At 42.3% G+C, this 13,604-nt stretch overlaps 1 protein-coding gene across 5 annotated transcripts in view; it reads right to left on the bottom strand.

The window, feature by feature from the left end:
- Positions 1-13,604, bottom strand: part of RAD51B (RAD51 paralog B) — a 630,999-nt gene that overhangs the window by 74,237 nt on the left and 543,158 nt on the right. For 3 of the 5 annotated variants that reach the window (XM_073895412.1, XM_025869821.2, XM_073895411.1), the window contains exon 10: positions 3,521-3,599. In XM_073895412.1, coding sequence (XP_073751513.1) covers positions 3,521-3,599 — 79 coding nt within the window. Of the gene's footprint in view, positions 1-3,520; positions 3,600-7,674; positions 7,831-13,604 lie in introns of all 5 variants that reach the window. The other 2 variants (XM_025869819.2, XM_025869820.2) reach the window with 1 other exon arrangement.

The following is a 13,604-nucleotide window of genomic DNA, read 5'->3' as shown; positions in this document are numbered from 1 at the left end:
CTTCCTTCCTTCCTTCCTTCCTTCCTTCCTTCCTTCCTTCCTTCCTTTCTTTCTTTCTTTTCTTTCTTCTTTCTTTCCTTTCTTTCTCTCTCTCTCTTTCTCTCTCTTTTTTTTTTTTGCAAAAGGAGAATAGTTCCGCTTTCTATTTTACGACAACAATAGCACAGACTGGCTCCTTCAAGTATTTCAAAAAGCAGCCTGAGAAATCTCTAACCAGGCCCCTCAGTCTCTCTGGCCTGTGGACGTATTGTTCCTCCCAGCCCAGGGAACAAAGGGGCAGGAAGGGTATAAGGCCCCCAGTTGCTGGCTCTTCTTAGCATCCTAATCCTTGAGAACTGGTGAGGGGAATGGCCTGTGGAGCCGGGAAATCGAATTTCGGCCTCACCTTTTATTTCCACCCTCTGCTTATGCACACAGGAGCACTTCAGGTATTATAAAACCTCCTGGTGAGCAGGCTGGTAGGAGTCTTGGACGTGCTAAGGGGATAAAAGGCACTGAGGGATCATTCCCACATTCACTAACCCCCTGAAAAAAGGGTAGCCTGTAGGAATTGTTTCTTCTTACCACTCCAGGCTGGCTCCATTACAAATCCCGAATGTCCAGTCCCAAGGGGCTGGGCTGGCAGTTTCTTTTGTAGCCGGTAGCTGCCCTCCCTCTTCCAGCCCTTCCCCCTCTGTCTCCCTGCCCCTCAGACATGGATTGCACTTCCCACCCCCCCCAATTCCTCAATACTAGGTACCCACCAACCTCCATGCCAACTTGGGGCTATCATGCCAGAGCAACTCCTCACACAAGGAAAGCTTCTTGGCCTTGGCTGTTGGTATCTTTCCAAGGTTATCACCCAGGAATCAAAGGTTTCTTTGCCTTAAACCTGGGGAATTGTGTAGGTGGGTTTTGTTTTGTTTTGTTTTTTTAGCTCAGTCATCTGGTAAGAGGAGGGGCAAAAAGTACGTTTTCTGTTCTGGTGTGTGGAGATCTCAAGGTACAACTCTGCTGAGTGAGCTAAGTGATGACAAGTATGCCATCTCCTAGGAGAATCAGATAAGGTGAAGGGTTAAGGCCTTTAGAGGTCACCCAGGCCAATGATTACAGTCCAAGTAAGAAAAACATTTTGCACTGTATATACACAAATTCATAATGCAACACACATAGTCACACAAGAAATATTTCATGAAACAGTGCAATACGTGTGAAGTAATCTGATATTTTCTATTCTCCTCTATTTCATTTTTAAAAATTCTGGTTGTGACTCATTAATTTCATTTCATGACCCACCAGTGGGTTGCAACACAGTTTGCAAAGTGCTGAATCAAGGTCAACATTGTCATTTTCAAGCTGACAAAACTAGGGTGACAGAGATTTTTCTCAAGATCACACCAGAGCTGGAACAGCAATCCACGGGGTCTCTCCACTAGAGGAGGGATCACCATCTTTCTCAGGTTCAGAGCTCCTTTTTGTTTTCCCAAATTCTTGGGAGCACACAGCTATTGGGGAGGGAGTACCCAGAGGTTTGTATTCAGTGGTGTGTCTGCTAGGGGCAGAAGGGTTCTGCTGCCTCAGAAAACCTTACAGAGGGAGGTGTAGCTGGGGGAGTGGGGTCGAGAAAAAGCTTCAAAAGCAACCAGGTGAGGCACTGCGGCCTCCCAGACATTTTTATTCACTGGTCGGGGTTCCTGCATCATGGGACACTTTCCTGAATTTTTTTCTTTCCTGGACACACAGCTATAGGTCAGCCTCCTTTAGTAATCCACCTTCTCCTTTGTTTTCTGGCTTTTTCTAATAATCTTTGCAGATATTTAACCTCTACCAATTCATTTCATTTCTAGCCTCTACTCTCTGTCCACAATTCCTATTTCCTGTCAAAATCATGATCGTAGCAATGAGTGCCAGAGAGGCAACTCTGTGAATCTTGTTCCCACAAATATTATCCTAAAAGTATCCTAAAAGATTAGGTCAGGCTTAGAAATGCTATTTACCAAAAGGCCCGTGATCAAGAGAGAGGCACTGTATCAAGGCTCTCAATAAAAGCCATCTGGGCAGAACTGCCTCTTTGCTTCCTGAAATTGCCTTGTAGTCTTCCATAGAATTTCTTAAAATCTTCATCTACATTTGATACTTAGTTGATTTCTAATCTTTTCAGAAAGCCTCTAAAAATGAAGAGCCAAAAGCCACACGGTGTCCTGGGTAAATAAAAGTTCAGCTTTCTGATTGCTTATTAGTTATACACCCTTAGAGAGTATGTAACAAAGGGGCCTGCTGTTTGCTTTGCTTAATCTGGTCTTAAAATCTCTGCTTCTTTGTCAGAAAACAATATTTGCAATTGTAAAAAAAATATTTACCAAGGAACTTGGATAGCATAAGTCAAAGGCTAAGAGCCAAAGGTCAGTAGTTCTTACCCCAAATTTCCCTGGACCTGAGTCCCCGCTGTGGGGCTCAGCTGCACCAAACAAACACGCTGCTTTCCGGGTCCATTAAGAAGCGGACGTTTTAGAAGGGGAAGGAAAGGGAAGGCTGCAGCTTGTTCCTCGGTCCAAAGCATGAACCCTCCAGCCTGCCCCACAGAATTCCTGCTAGATCTCTGCAATGCAGTGTGTCTCCATGGGAACATTGTAAGGACTCTCCCTGTTTCATAAACCTGGGAAAAGCACTCAACTTAAAAAATCCTAAAGGGCAGATATTCCTCCCATTGGCAGCAATGCCAATATGCTCCCCTGGGCTTCAGACCAGATGTTCACCCGTGCATTCTGTGGGGAGGGCCTCCTGCCTGACAGTGGGGGACAGATGTGCATCTGAGCACCTCTGTGGGGACCGTTCTCAACCTACAAAGCAGCTTTGGACATCTGGCTCCGTGAGCTAAGTTCAGTGGTGTTCGAATTTGCCTCTCATGTTCATTATTTTCTGCAATCACCAGAAGATCCAGCATTGGGAACCACGCCTCTAGATCAGTGAGTTCCAGGTTGTAGCCTGGGGGCACTCGATGGTGAGTCAGAACTCTCACTCCTGAGTCCCAGGCCCCTGTCACCAGAGCAGGTCAGCAAGGCCTGGTCCCCAGCTGGGACTTGGGTAAAGGGACCAGACATGGAGTAACCAGAAAGAGGCCGAGGAAGTAGTGCTCATGGAGCCATGACAAAGTGCCCCACAGGCGGCCAGACCAGATGGTTTTTCAGGTCCTCCACACTGGTGTCAGAGGCCTACCGCCTGCTTCCTCACTCCATAGGATCTGCAAAGAGGTCTGGGGGTTGGCGGTTCCCAGATCTGTGCTTTAACCCTCAGTCTTTGTTGTACTCTGTTAGGAAATTTAGCAGTTCTCCCCCAGCCCTACCTCCACCTTCTGTTAAGTTCTTGCCACAACTGCCAATCTCTTTTATCTCATTAGGATAAATATCATTGGCAAATTCATCTTGGCCTTTGATTCTGTCCCGAAGTAGCTTCTACCAGGAGCGCAGCAGTAATTATCACCAGCCATAGGCAGCACTGAGCATAATCAGCTTAAAGAAATGGCTTAATCCGAGGATCTTACCTTGAAGAACCAGGCCTTCCTTCTTGATGGTGTAGGCAAATGAGGTGAAGGGAGCCAGAGGGGACTTGGCGATGAGAATCTGCACACAAAGCATATTTTGCCAGGGCTGGTCAAAGGGCATGTCAGAGATGACCCTCTATTCATTCCCCTTCCCATTTTGAGACAAAGTGGGGACATGTGACTACAAGCTATAAAGTTTATTTTAGAAAAATTATTTTAGAACCAAATGAGTGTTATTCCTTCAATCAGCTGGTCATTTTGGAAAGCTATACATTTATCCCAACTATTCTGCCACTGAATGCCATATTCCTGAGCTGGTTCTTCTAGAAATGTTTCATTATTTTATGTCACATGCTTAAACAGCTACCTTTCTGCCCAAAGATAATCCTAAACTGATTCTTTAAACTTACTTAGAAATTTAGCTATTTTGCTAAAAGGAAATTCAAAGCTACCCTCAAAAGATAAAGATTTACCCTCATTATAAATATTCAAAATAACTCAGTAAAAGCAAAGCCATGATAATTTGCTTTGTTGGCCCCAACTCTTCACCAAGGCTATTCATACCATTTGCCATGTGTCCACATTTCCTCTTACTTAAGGTGTAGGTGTTTCTTATGGTCCTGGACCATGGTTTTGGCCATATAACTTGCTTTCCTAATAGGTTCTCTGCCAAGGCTTCGAGAAGCCTCTCATATCTTCACTTGCTCATATGTTTCTGCTAACTGCCAGAGAAAAACATATCCACGCTAACCTGCTCTCTCAGAAGGAGGATGAGAGACACCTGGAGCAGTGCTGGCCAGCCAGCCCCAGTCTAAAGAGCTGACCCCCAGGAGACCCACGTACCCATTGGTTAAATGCTTATTACTGCACACCTCTGAGATTTGGGTATGGTTGTCCTGAAGCATCACTGAGGCAAGAGCTGACTGATACACCAGCCAACACACAATATCAAAACTATTTTGAGCAGTGGCATTCTCCTAACAAAATACCTCCTCTAAAATGGATAGCCATTTGATCATTAAAAAAATGATTACCATTAACAACGATTACCATACTTCATATGGTTCCACAGTAGCTCTAAGGACTGGCGAATTATTTTATTATAATATACAAATCTCTTGAAGGAAGATGAAAATCAGTTTCCTGCTTTAAAAAGTAACATTGTCAAACATAGTGATAGTTTAGCACAGAGCTACTTAGGTAATCAGGGAGGCAAGAGAGAAGGAAGAAGTACTTTCAAATAACCAAAAGGCTTATGTGTAATATCTCAATTTATCTCAGTTCAACAAACATTTACTGACTGTCAGCTATGAGAAATGGTGGTATAATGTGGTGGAAAGATCACAGGTTGTAGTCATAGAGTTTGAATCTCAGCTCTTCCACTAATCAGCTTGGTGCCTATGGCAAGGCCTGCAATTTTCCCCTCATAGCCAATTTCCCTTCTTCTTTTTAGTTAATAACTCCCCAGGTTTCAACATTTCTTTGCCTCTTTTGCAACTGGGTGTGGCCATGTGACCAAGCTTTGACTGACAGACCGTGAGTACAAGTGACAGGTAGCACTTCCAATATTTTGAAAACTTATGTTTTCATTAAATAATTATGTGCTCCCCACTTTCCCTTTCCCTCTTCCCAAGGGCAGGGACCAGCTTCAACCCCATGGAGGTGGACATCCTGGGAGATGATGAAGCAACATGGGAGAAGGAAGTGGGGTAACCTCATAAAGCATCCGTGCTTCCCACCTGGGGTCATCTGCCCATCTCAAGATAGAGCCACTTTCCTGAACCACTGAGTTCCCACTGTTTTTGTTACTATCGTGTATATAGCCCGAATTCTAACCAATACTGTGGCTCTGCACAACCTAACCTTTTGGATTCTCCATTTCCTCACATGTAAAATGGGGATAACAACACCCACCTAAATGGGATTATTGTGAGGATTAAATTAAATATATAAAATTCCTGTCACGGGGTCAAACTCACAAAAACATTTCCAAACAACTCATCACATATGCTTCCCAAGTGCTTCCCTTGATTTTCACTCATCAAAAACAAAAATACTTTACTTTTACTGGAAGGATTCAACTCAAGTTAACTCTCAATAATTTTTACTCCTGCTCCAAAGTTATCTAGATAAACTTGCTCATCATCCTCAGAACCAATGAGTAGATGGTATAGGTGGGCATCTGCATCTTCATGTCAAAAACATCTCCCCTGAAAATTAGACGGAACCTTTCTGACAGAGATAGTTTAGGGATGGTTCAATGTGAAGTCTATGGATACCCCTCAGTAGGAGAATGGCATAACAGAAGAGAGGATAGTGCTTCCCAAACTTCAGTGTGAGTATGAATCACCTACAGATCCTGCTGACATGCAGTTTCTCATTCAGTAGATTTTTGAGTGGGGCCTGAGAATCCGCATTTCTAGCAAGCTCTGAGGAGATGCTGATGCTGTGCTCCACAGACCACATTTTGAGCAGCTGGCTTCCAGGAAATTAGCCTGACTGAAGAATCTAAGATGAAGAAGCAAGAGACAGGAGTCCTGGAGCCCATTAGAATGCTACTGTGATAATTCAGGGATGAGATGACAAGGGCCTCAACCACAGCTGTGTCAGAAAGAATGGGAAAAAAGGAAATGGAAGAAAGAAATATAAATCCTTTAGATCAAAGAGCAATAGAAATAAACTAAACATATCCCAAACTTCAGATCTTTATTGTCTGCATGAAGCAATTGGACATGAAACCAAAAGGATATAAATAAATAATAATCAATAAAGTATCACACTATATTTTTGAAAATTATATTACCATTTTTACTTGATAGACTGCAAAATCTGAGACTCCGGAAAACAAAGGATGTGATATTCCAGTGTAATACAACAAATGGGATCTAAGCCTAAGCCTCTAGCTCAGTGGGGCTGCCTCCATCATTTGAATGCTTCCACTCCCAGCAAACACAATGCTCACTGTGAATAAAGCCAGGAGGGCCTCACCTGGAGGGACCTCACACCTGGAAGGACCTCCCTTCCAGAGAATCACAGGTTTGGGTAGGTCATTGATTAATGTCCTGTTCTTCCTGTGTAGGGTTTAAAATGGGTTATCAAAAGGATGGTTTGTATGCAGTTAGAAAGAGGAAGTGATCAGTTATGTCAAATGAATCCCACTTCCTTTTTTTGGAAAGAATTTCCAGATTAATAGATGAGAGAGCCACCACCAACATGAAATATCTGATTTTTCAGCAAAAAATGTACCAAATTCTCAATATCCTTCTGGATAAAGGGAAGACATGTTGGGCTGGATGCTAATACCATTAAGTGGATCTGGACGTGACAAGAAGATCAATAGCAACCTCTAGTAGAATTGGTCCTGTCAATGTTCAACATTCTTACTGACCTGGATAAGGACAATGATATAATCAACCATATCCGTACAACAAATATGGTATCCACCAGAGAACGGAACTAACAAAAATTGCCACCCTAATGGAGCTTATATTCTAAAGGAAGAAAAAGATAATAAACAAAACAAATAGGTAGAATATATGGTATATTAGATGATTATGCATGCTGTGGAGGGAAAAAAGTCAGAGAAAGACTATAGGAAGTATATTAGATCAGAGAAAAGGGTCAATTTTAAATACAGTACTAAGAGAAGACCTTACTAAAAAAGGTGACATTTGGACTTGTGGATGATGTAATTGAACCCATTAACGGGATGCTGAATATGGTAACAGAAAACAAAAAATTTAGGGGTGTTGGGTGGCCCAGTCAGTTAAACATCTGCCTTCGGCTCTGGTCCTGATCCCAGGGTCTGGAATAGAGCCCCGTGTTGGGATGCCTGCTCAGCAGGGAGTTGGCTTCTCCCTCTGTCTCTCCCCACCACCCACTTACCCCGCTCATGCTAGCACGAGCTCTCTCTCTCTCAAGTAAATAAATTAAATCTTAAAAAAAGGTTTTATATTGGATTAGATCATCATAATATCAAAACAAATCTCAGTTTAGTTAGAAGGTTGGGACAAATCCTACAACTATTTTAGAATGAAATTTTATTGAAACGTGTAAGGCCTTATCCTTGAGGACAGAGGACCAACTACTGGTTACAGAATGGGGGACATGAGATTAAACATTCAGAAAATGGATTAGGAGCGCTAGTTAACTACCGTTCGCTGTGAGTTGGTTGTGGGATGTGGTTCACAAAAATCTAGTGTGGTCTCAGGTTGTTTCAGTGGAGACGCAGTATCTGGAACAAGACAAGTGATGGTCCTTTTCTTCTCATTCAGCAAACCATACTGGGTGCAGCATGTTTGGATCGGAGCCTAAATTCCAAAGGGGAAACCGACAAATAAGAGAACAACTGGAGGAGAACCATCAAGTGGTTAAACACGCAAAGCAACCCATGACCACAAACACTTCAACGCAAACATGATGTTAAGAGGTCTGGGGTGAAGGTGCATATGGCTTTTAATATGGGTTTTCTTTCTTTCTTTCTTTCTTTTTTTTATATGAGTATTCTGACAGGAAGTTTCCGTAGTGTCACATAGTAGAGAGGGGAAGTGTAAATTCATTTTCTAGCCCAACACATTTCAGAGAAAAGGTGATGTTTGCCATGTATCTTTGTGATACATACAGAGTCTTCCCTTTTGAACACTTGAATGAATACCCCATGCCCTTGTGCCTTTCTGCCTTTCAAACTACAAATTATCCTTTTCTAAAGCAAACAACCTTCCCTAGTAGATTATTTAGGCTGTTCTGTTTTAGATGTTCAGTCATCCCATAAATTTGGGGTGTTCTACTCATTGTCTGACTTGTGCTGTTGTCAAGTATCATCCCACCTTCTTCAATAATGACCTACAGGGAGGGTCTGACTGGGCTTAATAAAACTCCGGGGCCCTAGTGAAAAATTTTTGTCATACTCAACCCTGTGTGCAATGTGTGAAGTTGGTTTTAGAATCCTCTGAGGGTTCACAGAAATATGTAGTTGGGCAAGAATGAGTGCAGACACGGTGGCTCAGAAAGCCCAAGGCCCCACAAGGCAGGTGTGTGATATTGTGAGCTGTTATCCCCCCTGCAAATAGCCAGGTTGTTTTTTCTTGAATGTTTCCTTCATATCAGACTAGTTCAGCTTTATAGTCTAATGAATATATTTTCTCCTTTCTTCACCTATTCTTGCAAGGAAAGTGGTCATCAATATTTTAAAAGTCTTTGGAGGAATATTTAAGGTATAGGTGTGCTGGGTCCCAAATCCCACTACTATCTGGACATAATTTCCACTACTCATGCCACCCACCCATCTATCCATGTACTTATTCAACCCACAAATATTTACTGGGCACTTTCCTTTGTGCTAGGCACAGTTCTAGATGCAGGGGATATAGCAGGGGGTGAGACTTACATGGCCTTTGCTTTCATGGAGCTGACATTCTGGTGGCAGAACACAGACAATACAGGGAAGCCTTTAGGCCTTTGGGCTTTTTTCACATTGACATTCTACCGTGAGTTCCTCCTTCCCGAGCACTCATTTATTCATTCAATCCATTCATCAGTAAACATTTATTGTTGGGCCAAGCAGATTCAATTTGCACTGTGTGAATTTGCATTTTCTAAAGGATTGCTATCTATTTCTACCTCAATTTACTTCTTAGGTATATGTTCTGAATTCTCGATGGGATTGCCAAGATCAGGGGCATGTTCTTTGATCCCACACCCATTCCTTTTATAGGGCCCAATCCAGTGCTTTGTACAAAGTGGGCTCCTAAAATGATTGATGGGTATTTTCCTCACTGTTCTTTACTTTATCCCTGTGCTGTATGTGTGAAGGTCTCTCCCAATTTACATGTGAAAACACAGAGGCCTAGGTATTCTAAATAAGACGTGGAAAGGGAAGTCAGCCCTTGGAGCTCACTAGCCTCCCCTTACAGACCCTGTTCTCCTTCTGTTATGTCCCTTCAGGTGCCTGTTTGGCTCTGAGCAAATAAATTGTCAACTGATTCTCTTTAGCTCTAAGGTGACAGCTGATTTAAACCTTCCAGTGTTACCCTTTCCGGTGTTTGCATTTTAATATAAGACTCCTGAAGGAGAGTAATGGCTCTAAAACAGTGGAAAATCCTACAGGACTGGGGTGGGTGAGGGAGCCTTCCAGGGTTCCCACAGTGATGATGACGGTGATCATGGTGAGGGTGATGATGACGATGATGATGAAGAAAACAACAACCCTCTGAGGCAGGCAACTTATAAGTGCTGAAGTCAGGATTCCAGCCCAAGCCAGCTGGTTCTATAGTCCACACTTTTAACCACCAAGATGGTAGCCCCCAATTTGTCATGCACAGATCAATCTACTTCTCTCTCAGGGGTAATACATCAAATGAGGCAGAATATATAACAGCAAATAAAGGCATTTTTTTCCTGCAGCATGGATATTGCACAATTCAAAACGAAGAAGGGAACTGGACAGGGCACCCATGCAGGTCGCCTGGGATGTTCACAAGTGTCCACACTGGCAGCCTTGCTCCTGCCCTTCTTTGAATGTCCAGTCTTACCTATTCCTTGAACCCCATACAAATGCCACCCCTCCCGGAAAGCTTAGGCCAATTTCTCCAGCCTGACGTAATCTGTCGCTAATCCCATCACACTTCATCTATACCTCTCTAATCGCACTTACTGCTTTCTCCATGGTTCCACAGTTAATGTTACCTGGGCTCACTGCCATGCATTTGAAGGTAGAGACGGTCAACACCATTGCTGCTTCTCCTAGGCCCACCAACCTCCAGTACGGTGCCAAATATATAATAGAAGCTCAATTATAAAACCCAACAATGGAGGAGTGAATAAATGCACAAACTAGTGACCCTCAGAAGCCCTGACTCATACCCACTTTGAGGACTTAGTTGGCACCTCTTCCCAGAGTTAGGAGACTTAGAAGATGCCATATAAAAGGGCAGCCTGCCCAGTCAATCACTGCCAAAATTCCCAGCTTGGGCAGGTCCAAAGTCAAGTCTTTGGTTTCAGCTTCCTATAGCATCACATGTTTTTCCTGGCCTGATCCCACTTCTAAGAGGCTCAAAGTGGAAAAGGAGCCATAGAACAGAAAGTGCTGACCATAGAAACCTCAGGCCTCCTCCAGTATGGTGACACCTTCTAGGGATAGTGCCTATGTCCTTCCAAAGTGTAGGTGTGACTGTCCCCTCATCTGGAGCAACCCAGACCAGGCCTTCTCCTTCATGGGTGGTCAGGAAGGCCAATGTGGAGCAGACGGCACAAAGATGTCAGGAACCTTGGGTATAGACTATCCTGGAGGCTGCTTTTATAGAGTTCTGGTCCTGGCAGTTTACCTGAGTTCCTGTAATACAGCCCCAACTTTAGGAAAAAGTGAGTTTTGCCTTTATGGCCCAGGAAAGTAGACATGAATAAGCAGCCATGTGCTGAGGGTAATCTGGAACCAATTCTTCCTCTTTCTCCTCTCTAATTCTTGTGCCAGGCAGGCTTCCTTGAACGCTGCTAATGAATCCTTCCTCTCTTCTATTTCCTTCCCCTTCCCACCCACTACCCCCAATCTCACACTGGTTGGGGGTGAAAGGCAGAGTAAAACCAGCTGGCAGAGGAAAAGAATAAGCAGAAGAAATTCTTCCGGTAGGGGCAGGTGGTAGGCCTGGCTTTCTTTCTTATTCCTGCCCTCTGCTACAAAATTTAGAGCCCAAAGACAATGTAATATGTTGAGCCAAGACAACTGGGGTGAGAAGCAATTGGGATAGCTGAGAAATACGAATTTACAACCATCTGCAATTTCCTATTTTGGTACTTATTTAACCCTGCTTCAGTCTCCTCTGTGATCAGCAAGATTATGTGGTTGTTGATGAATTCAGCAGCGATGTCCTTGCTGAATGCATCTGATACTTTCATCAGCATGCAAGGGTCCTTCTGAGAAGCAAGGAAGGAAACCTACTGACTCTGAAATGTCCTTCAACAGGGACCCTATTATCTCACTTCAACTGGATGCCTGGGCTAATAAAACCCATTGCTAAGCTAAACAAACCTTTCCTCTAGCTGTGCCAAGTGTCTGCAACAGAAATCCTTCATGCCAGGGATTTTCCTCCTTGTCCAAGGCTTAGAAAAAGGTTGTTTTCTCAGCTGCTTTGAAGCCCAGGAAGACAGCCAGGGAGGCAAACAAGCCAGTCAGTCTTGCATCAGATAATTCAACAGGCTTTTGATAACCTCAAGTCTTCTGTCTCTTCCTCAGGTTGAGCTGAACACTCCAAGCCTAGGGACAGAAGGGCCGGAAATGCTCCAGACAGGAAGATTTCTGTGGCTGGAAGGAGGCCACAGGGCCAGGAGGACTTGAAGTATACCCAGAGATCCTCAAAGGAATTCCCTAGTCATTGTGTTAAGAGAGCTGGAGGGAAAGGTGGCAGAGGTCCAGCTCCCAGTCCACATCTGGATCATATACTGATTAGAATCTGCTTCATCACTTGGAAAATCACTCTCCACGGAACGCTTAAGTGTCAGTACCAACAGCTTTGCAAGATTATGAGGGGAGAGTAGAGAATGAGTTTAATGGCATCTAAACTGCCTTCTCAAAATAGGGGAATAAGATCTGCAGAAGCAATACAGTACTGGAAAATGACAAGGTGGAAAAATGAACCATATTTGAGCAGGCATGAACTTACTAATTTATCTACATGTGACCTGTTTCACAACTTTCCCCACAGAAATTAGGGGCAGAAATTAAGTTGATCTGAATTGCTAATGAAATATAATTCTAGACTCAGAAGATTCTCCTAGAAAGTTTGGCCCTGAGGCTACAAGATCTTATTCCCCAATAGAGTATCACCATACTCTTTTATAACATCTCTCTGGTGATTATTTAAAAATGTTTATCTATAATACATCTGGTTCCCAAAGTATATAAACTAAAAGTGCTAGCTCCCTAAAGAAAACATTAATTTCCTCAGACCAATAGGATATTAACTTAGTAAATTATGATAGTAATTCTTCAGGGTCAGAGTGGCATTTTGAGTTTATTATTTTTTTCCCAACATTTTATTATGAAAATTCTCAAACATACAGCAAAGTTCAAAGAATTTTATAGTAGGTACCCATAAACCTATCAAGTAGATTCTACCACTAACATTTTATTATACTTGTTTTTATCACTTATCTATCCATCCATCCATCAGCCCATGTTATATTTTTGTTGTTGTTGCATTTCAAAGTCAATTGCAAACATCAGTGCACTTTCCCCTAAATACTTTGGCATGCATATAGTTAACTATATGCTTAATATTTGTTCATATATCTTAAAAACCATGTTCGTTTTTTTTCCTAGTGAATTTTACATGAGATTTGAAAGGGTTAGTGATTTTTCCCAAATTATACTAACATCAGAGAGAATTTAGTGACTACACATATATAGATAGCTTACAAATGTATACAGTCAAAGAATATGGGTCATTCTTTCTATATTAAATATCAATTTTATTGAGGTATCACTTATACGCAATAAAATTCTTTTTTAATGTAGACAGTTAAGCTATAAATTTCCCTTCAAGCACTGATTTAGCTGCATCACATAAGTTTTGGTGTGTTGTATTTTTGTTCTCACTTTCTCAAAGTATTTTCTAATTTCCCTTGTTATGCTTTCTTTGACTTACTGCTTATTTAGGAGTGTGTGTGAGTGTGTGCTTAACTTGCACACATTTGAAAATTCCCCACATTTTCTTTTATTATTATTACTAATTTTATTCCACTGTGACTAGACACATTTACATGGTTTCCTTCAGGCTCAGGTTGTGGTGTAATATATGGTCTGTCGAGAATGTTCCATGTACACTTGAGAAGAATGTGTATCTGCTATCATTGAGTAGAATGTTCCACAAATGCCTGTTAGGTCTAGTTGGTTTATAGTGTTGCTCAGGTCTTCTATTTCCTTGTCGACCTTCTGTCTAGTTGTTGTATCTATTATTGAAAGTGGGTATTAAATCTCCAAGTACTATTGTTGAATTGTCTATTACTGCCCTTCAATTCTGTCAGTTTTTACTTCATGTATTTTGGGGTTCAGTTGTTAGATGCATATATGTTTATTATTGTTATGTCTTCC

Source organism: Callorhinus ursinus, unplaced genomic scaffold, assembly GCF_003265705.2.
Source record: "Callorhinus ursinus isolate GAN/ISIS: 27379988/994484 unplaced genomic scaffold, GSC_fseal_2.0 scaffold8, whole genome shotgun sequence".
Classification (NCBI taxonomy): Eukaryota; Metazoa; Chordata; class Mammalia; order Carnivora; family Otariidae; genus Callorhinus; species Callorhinus ursinus.
This window is presented reverse-complemented; position numbering and strand designations above follow the sequence as displayed.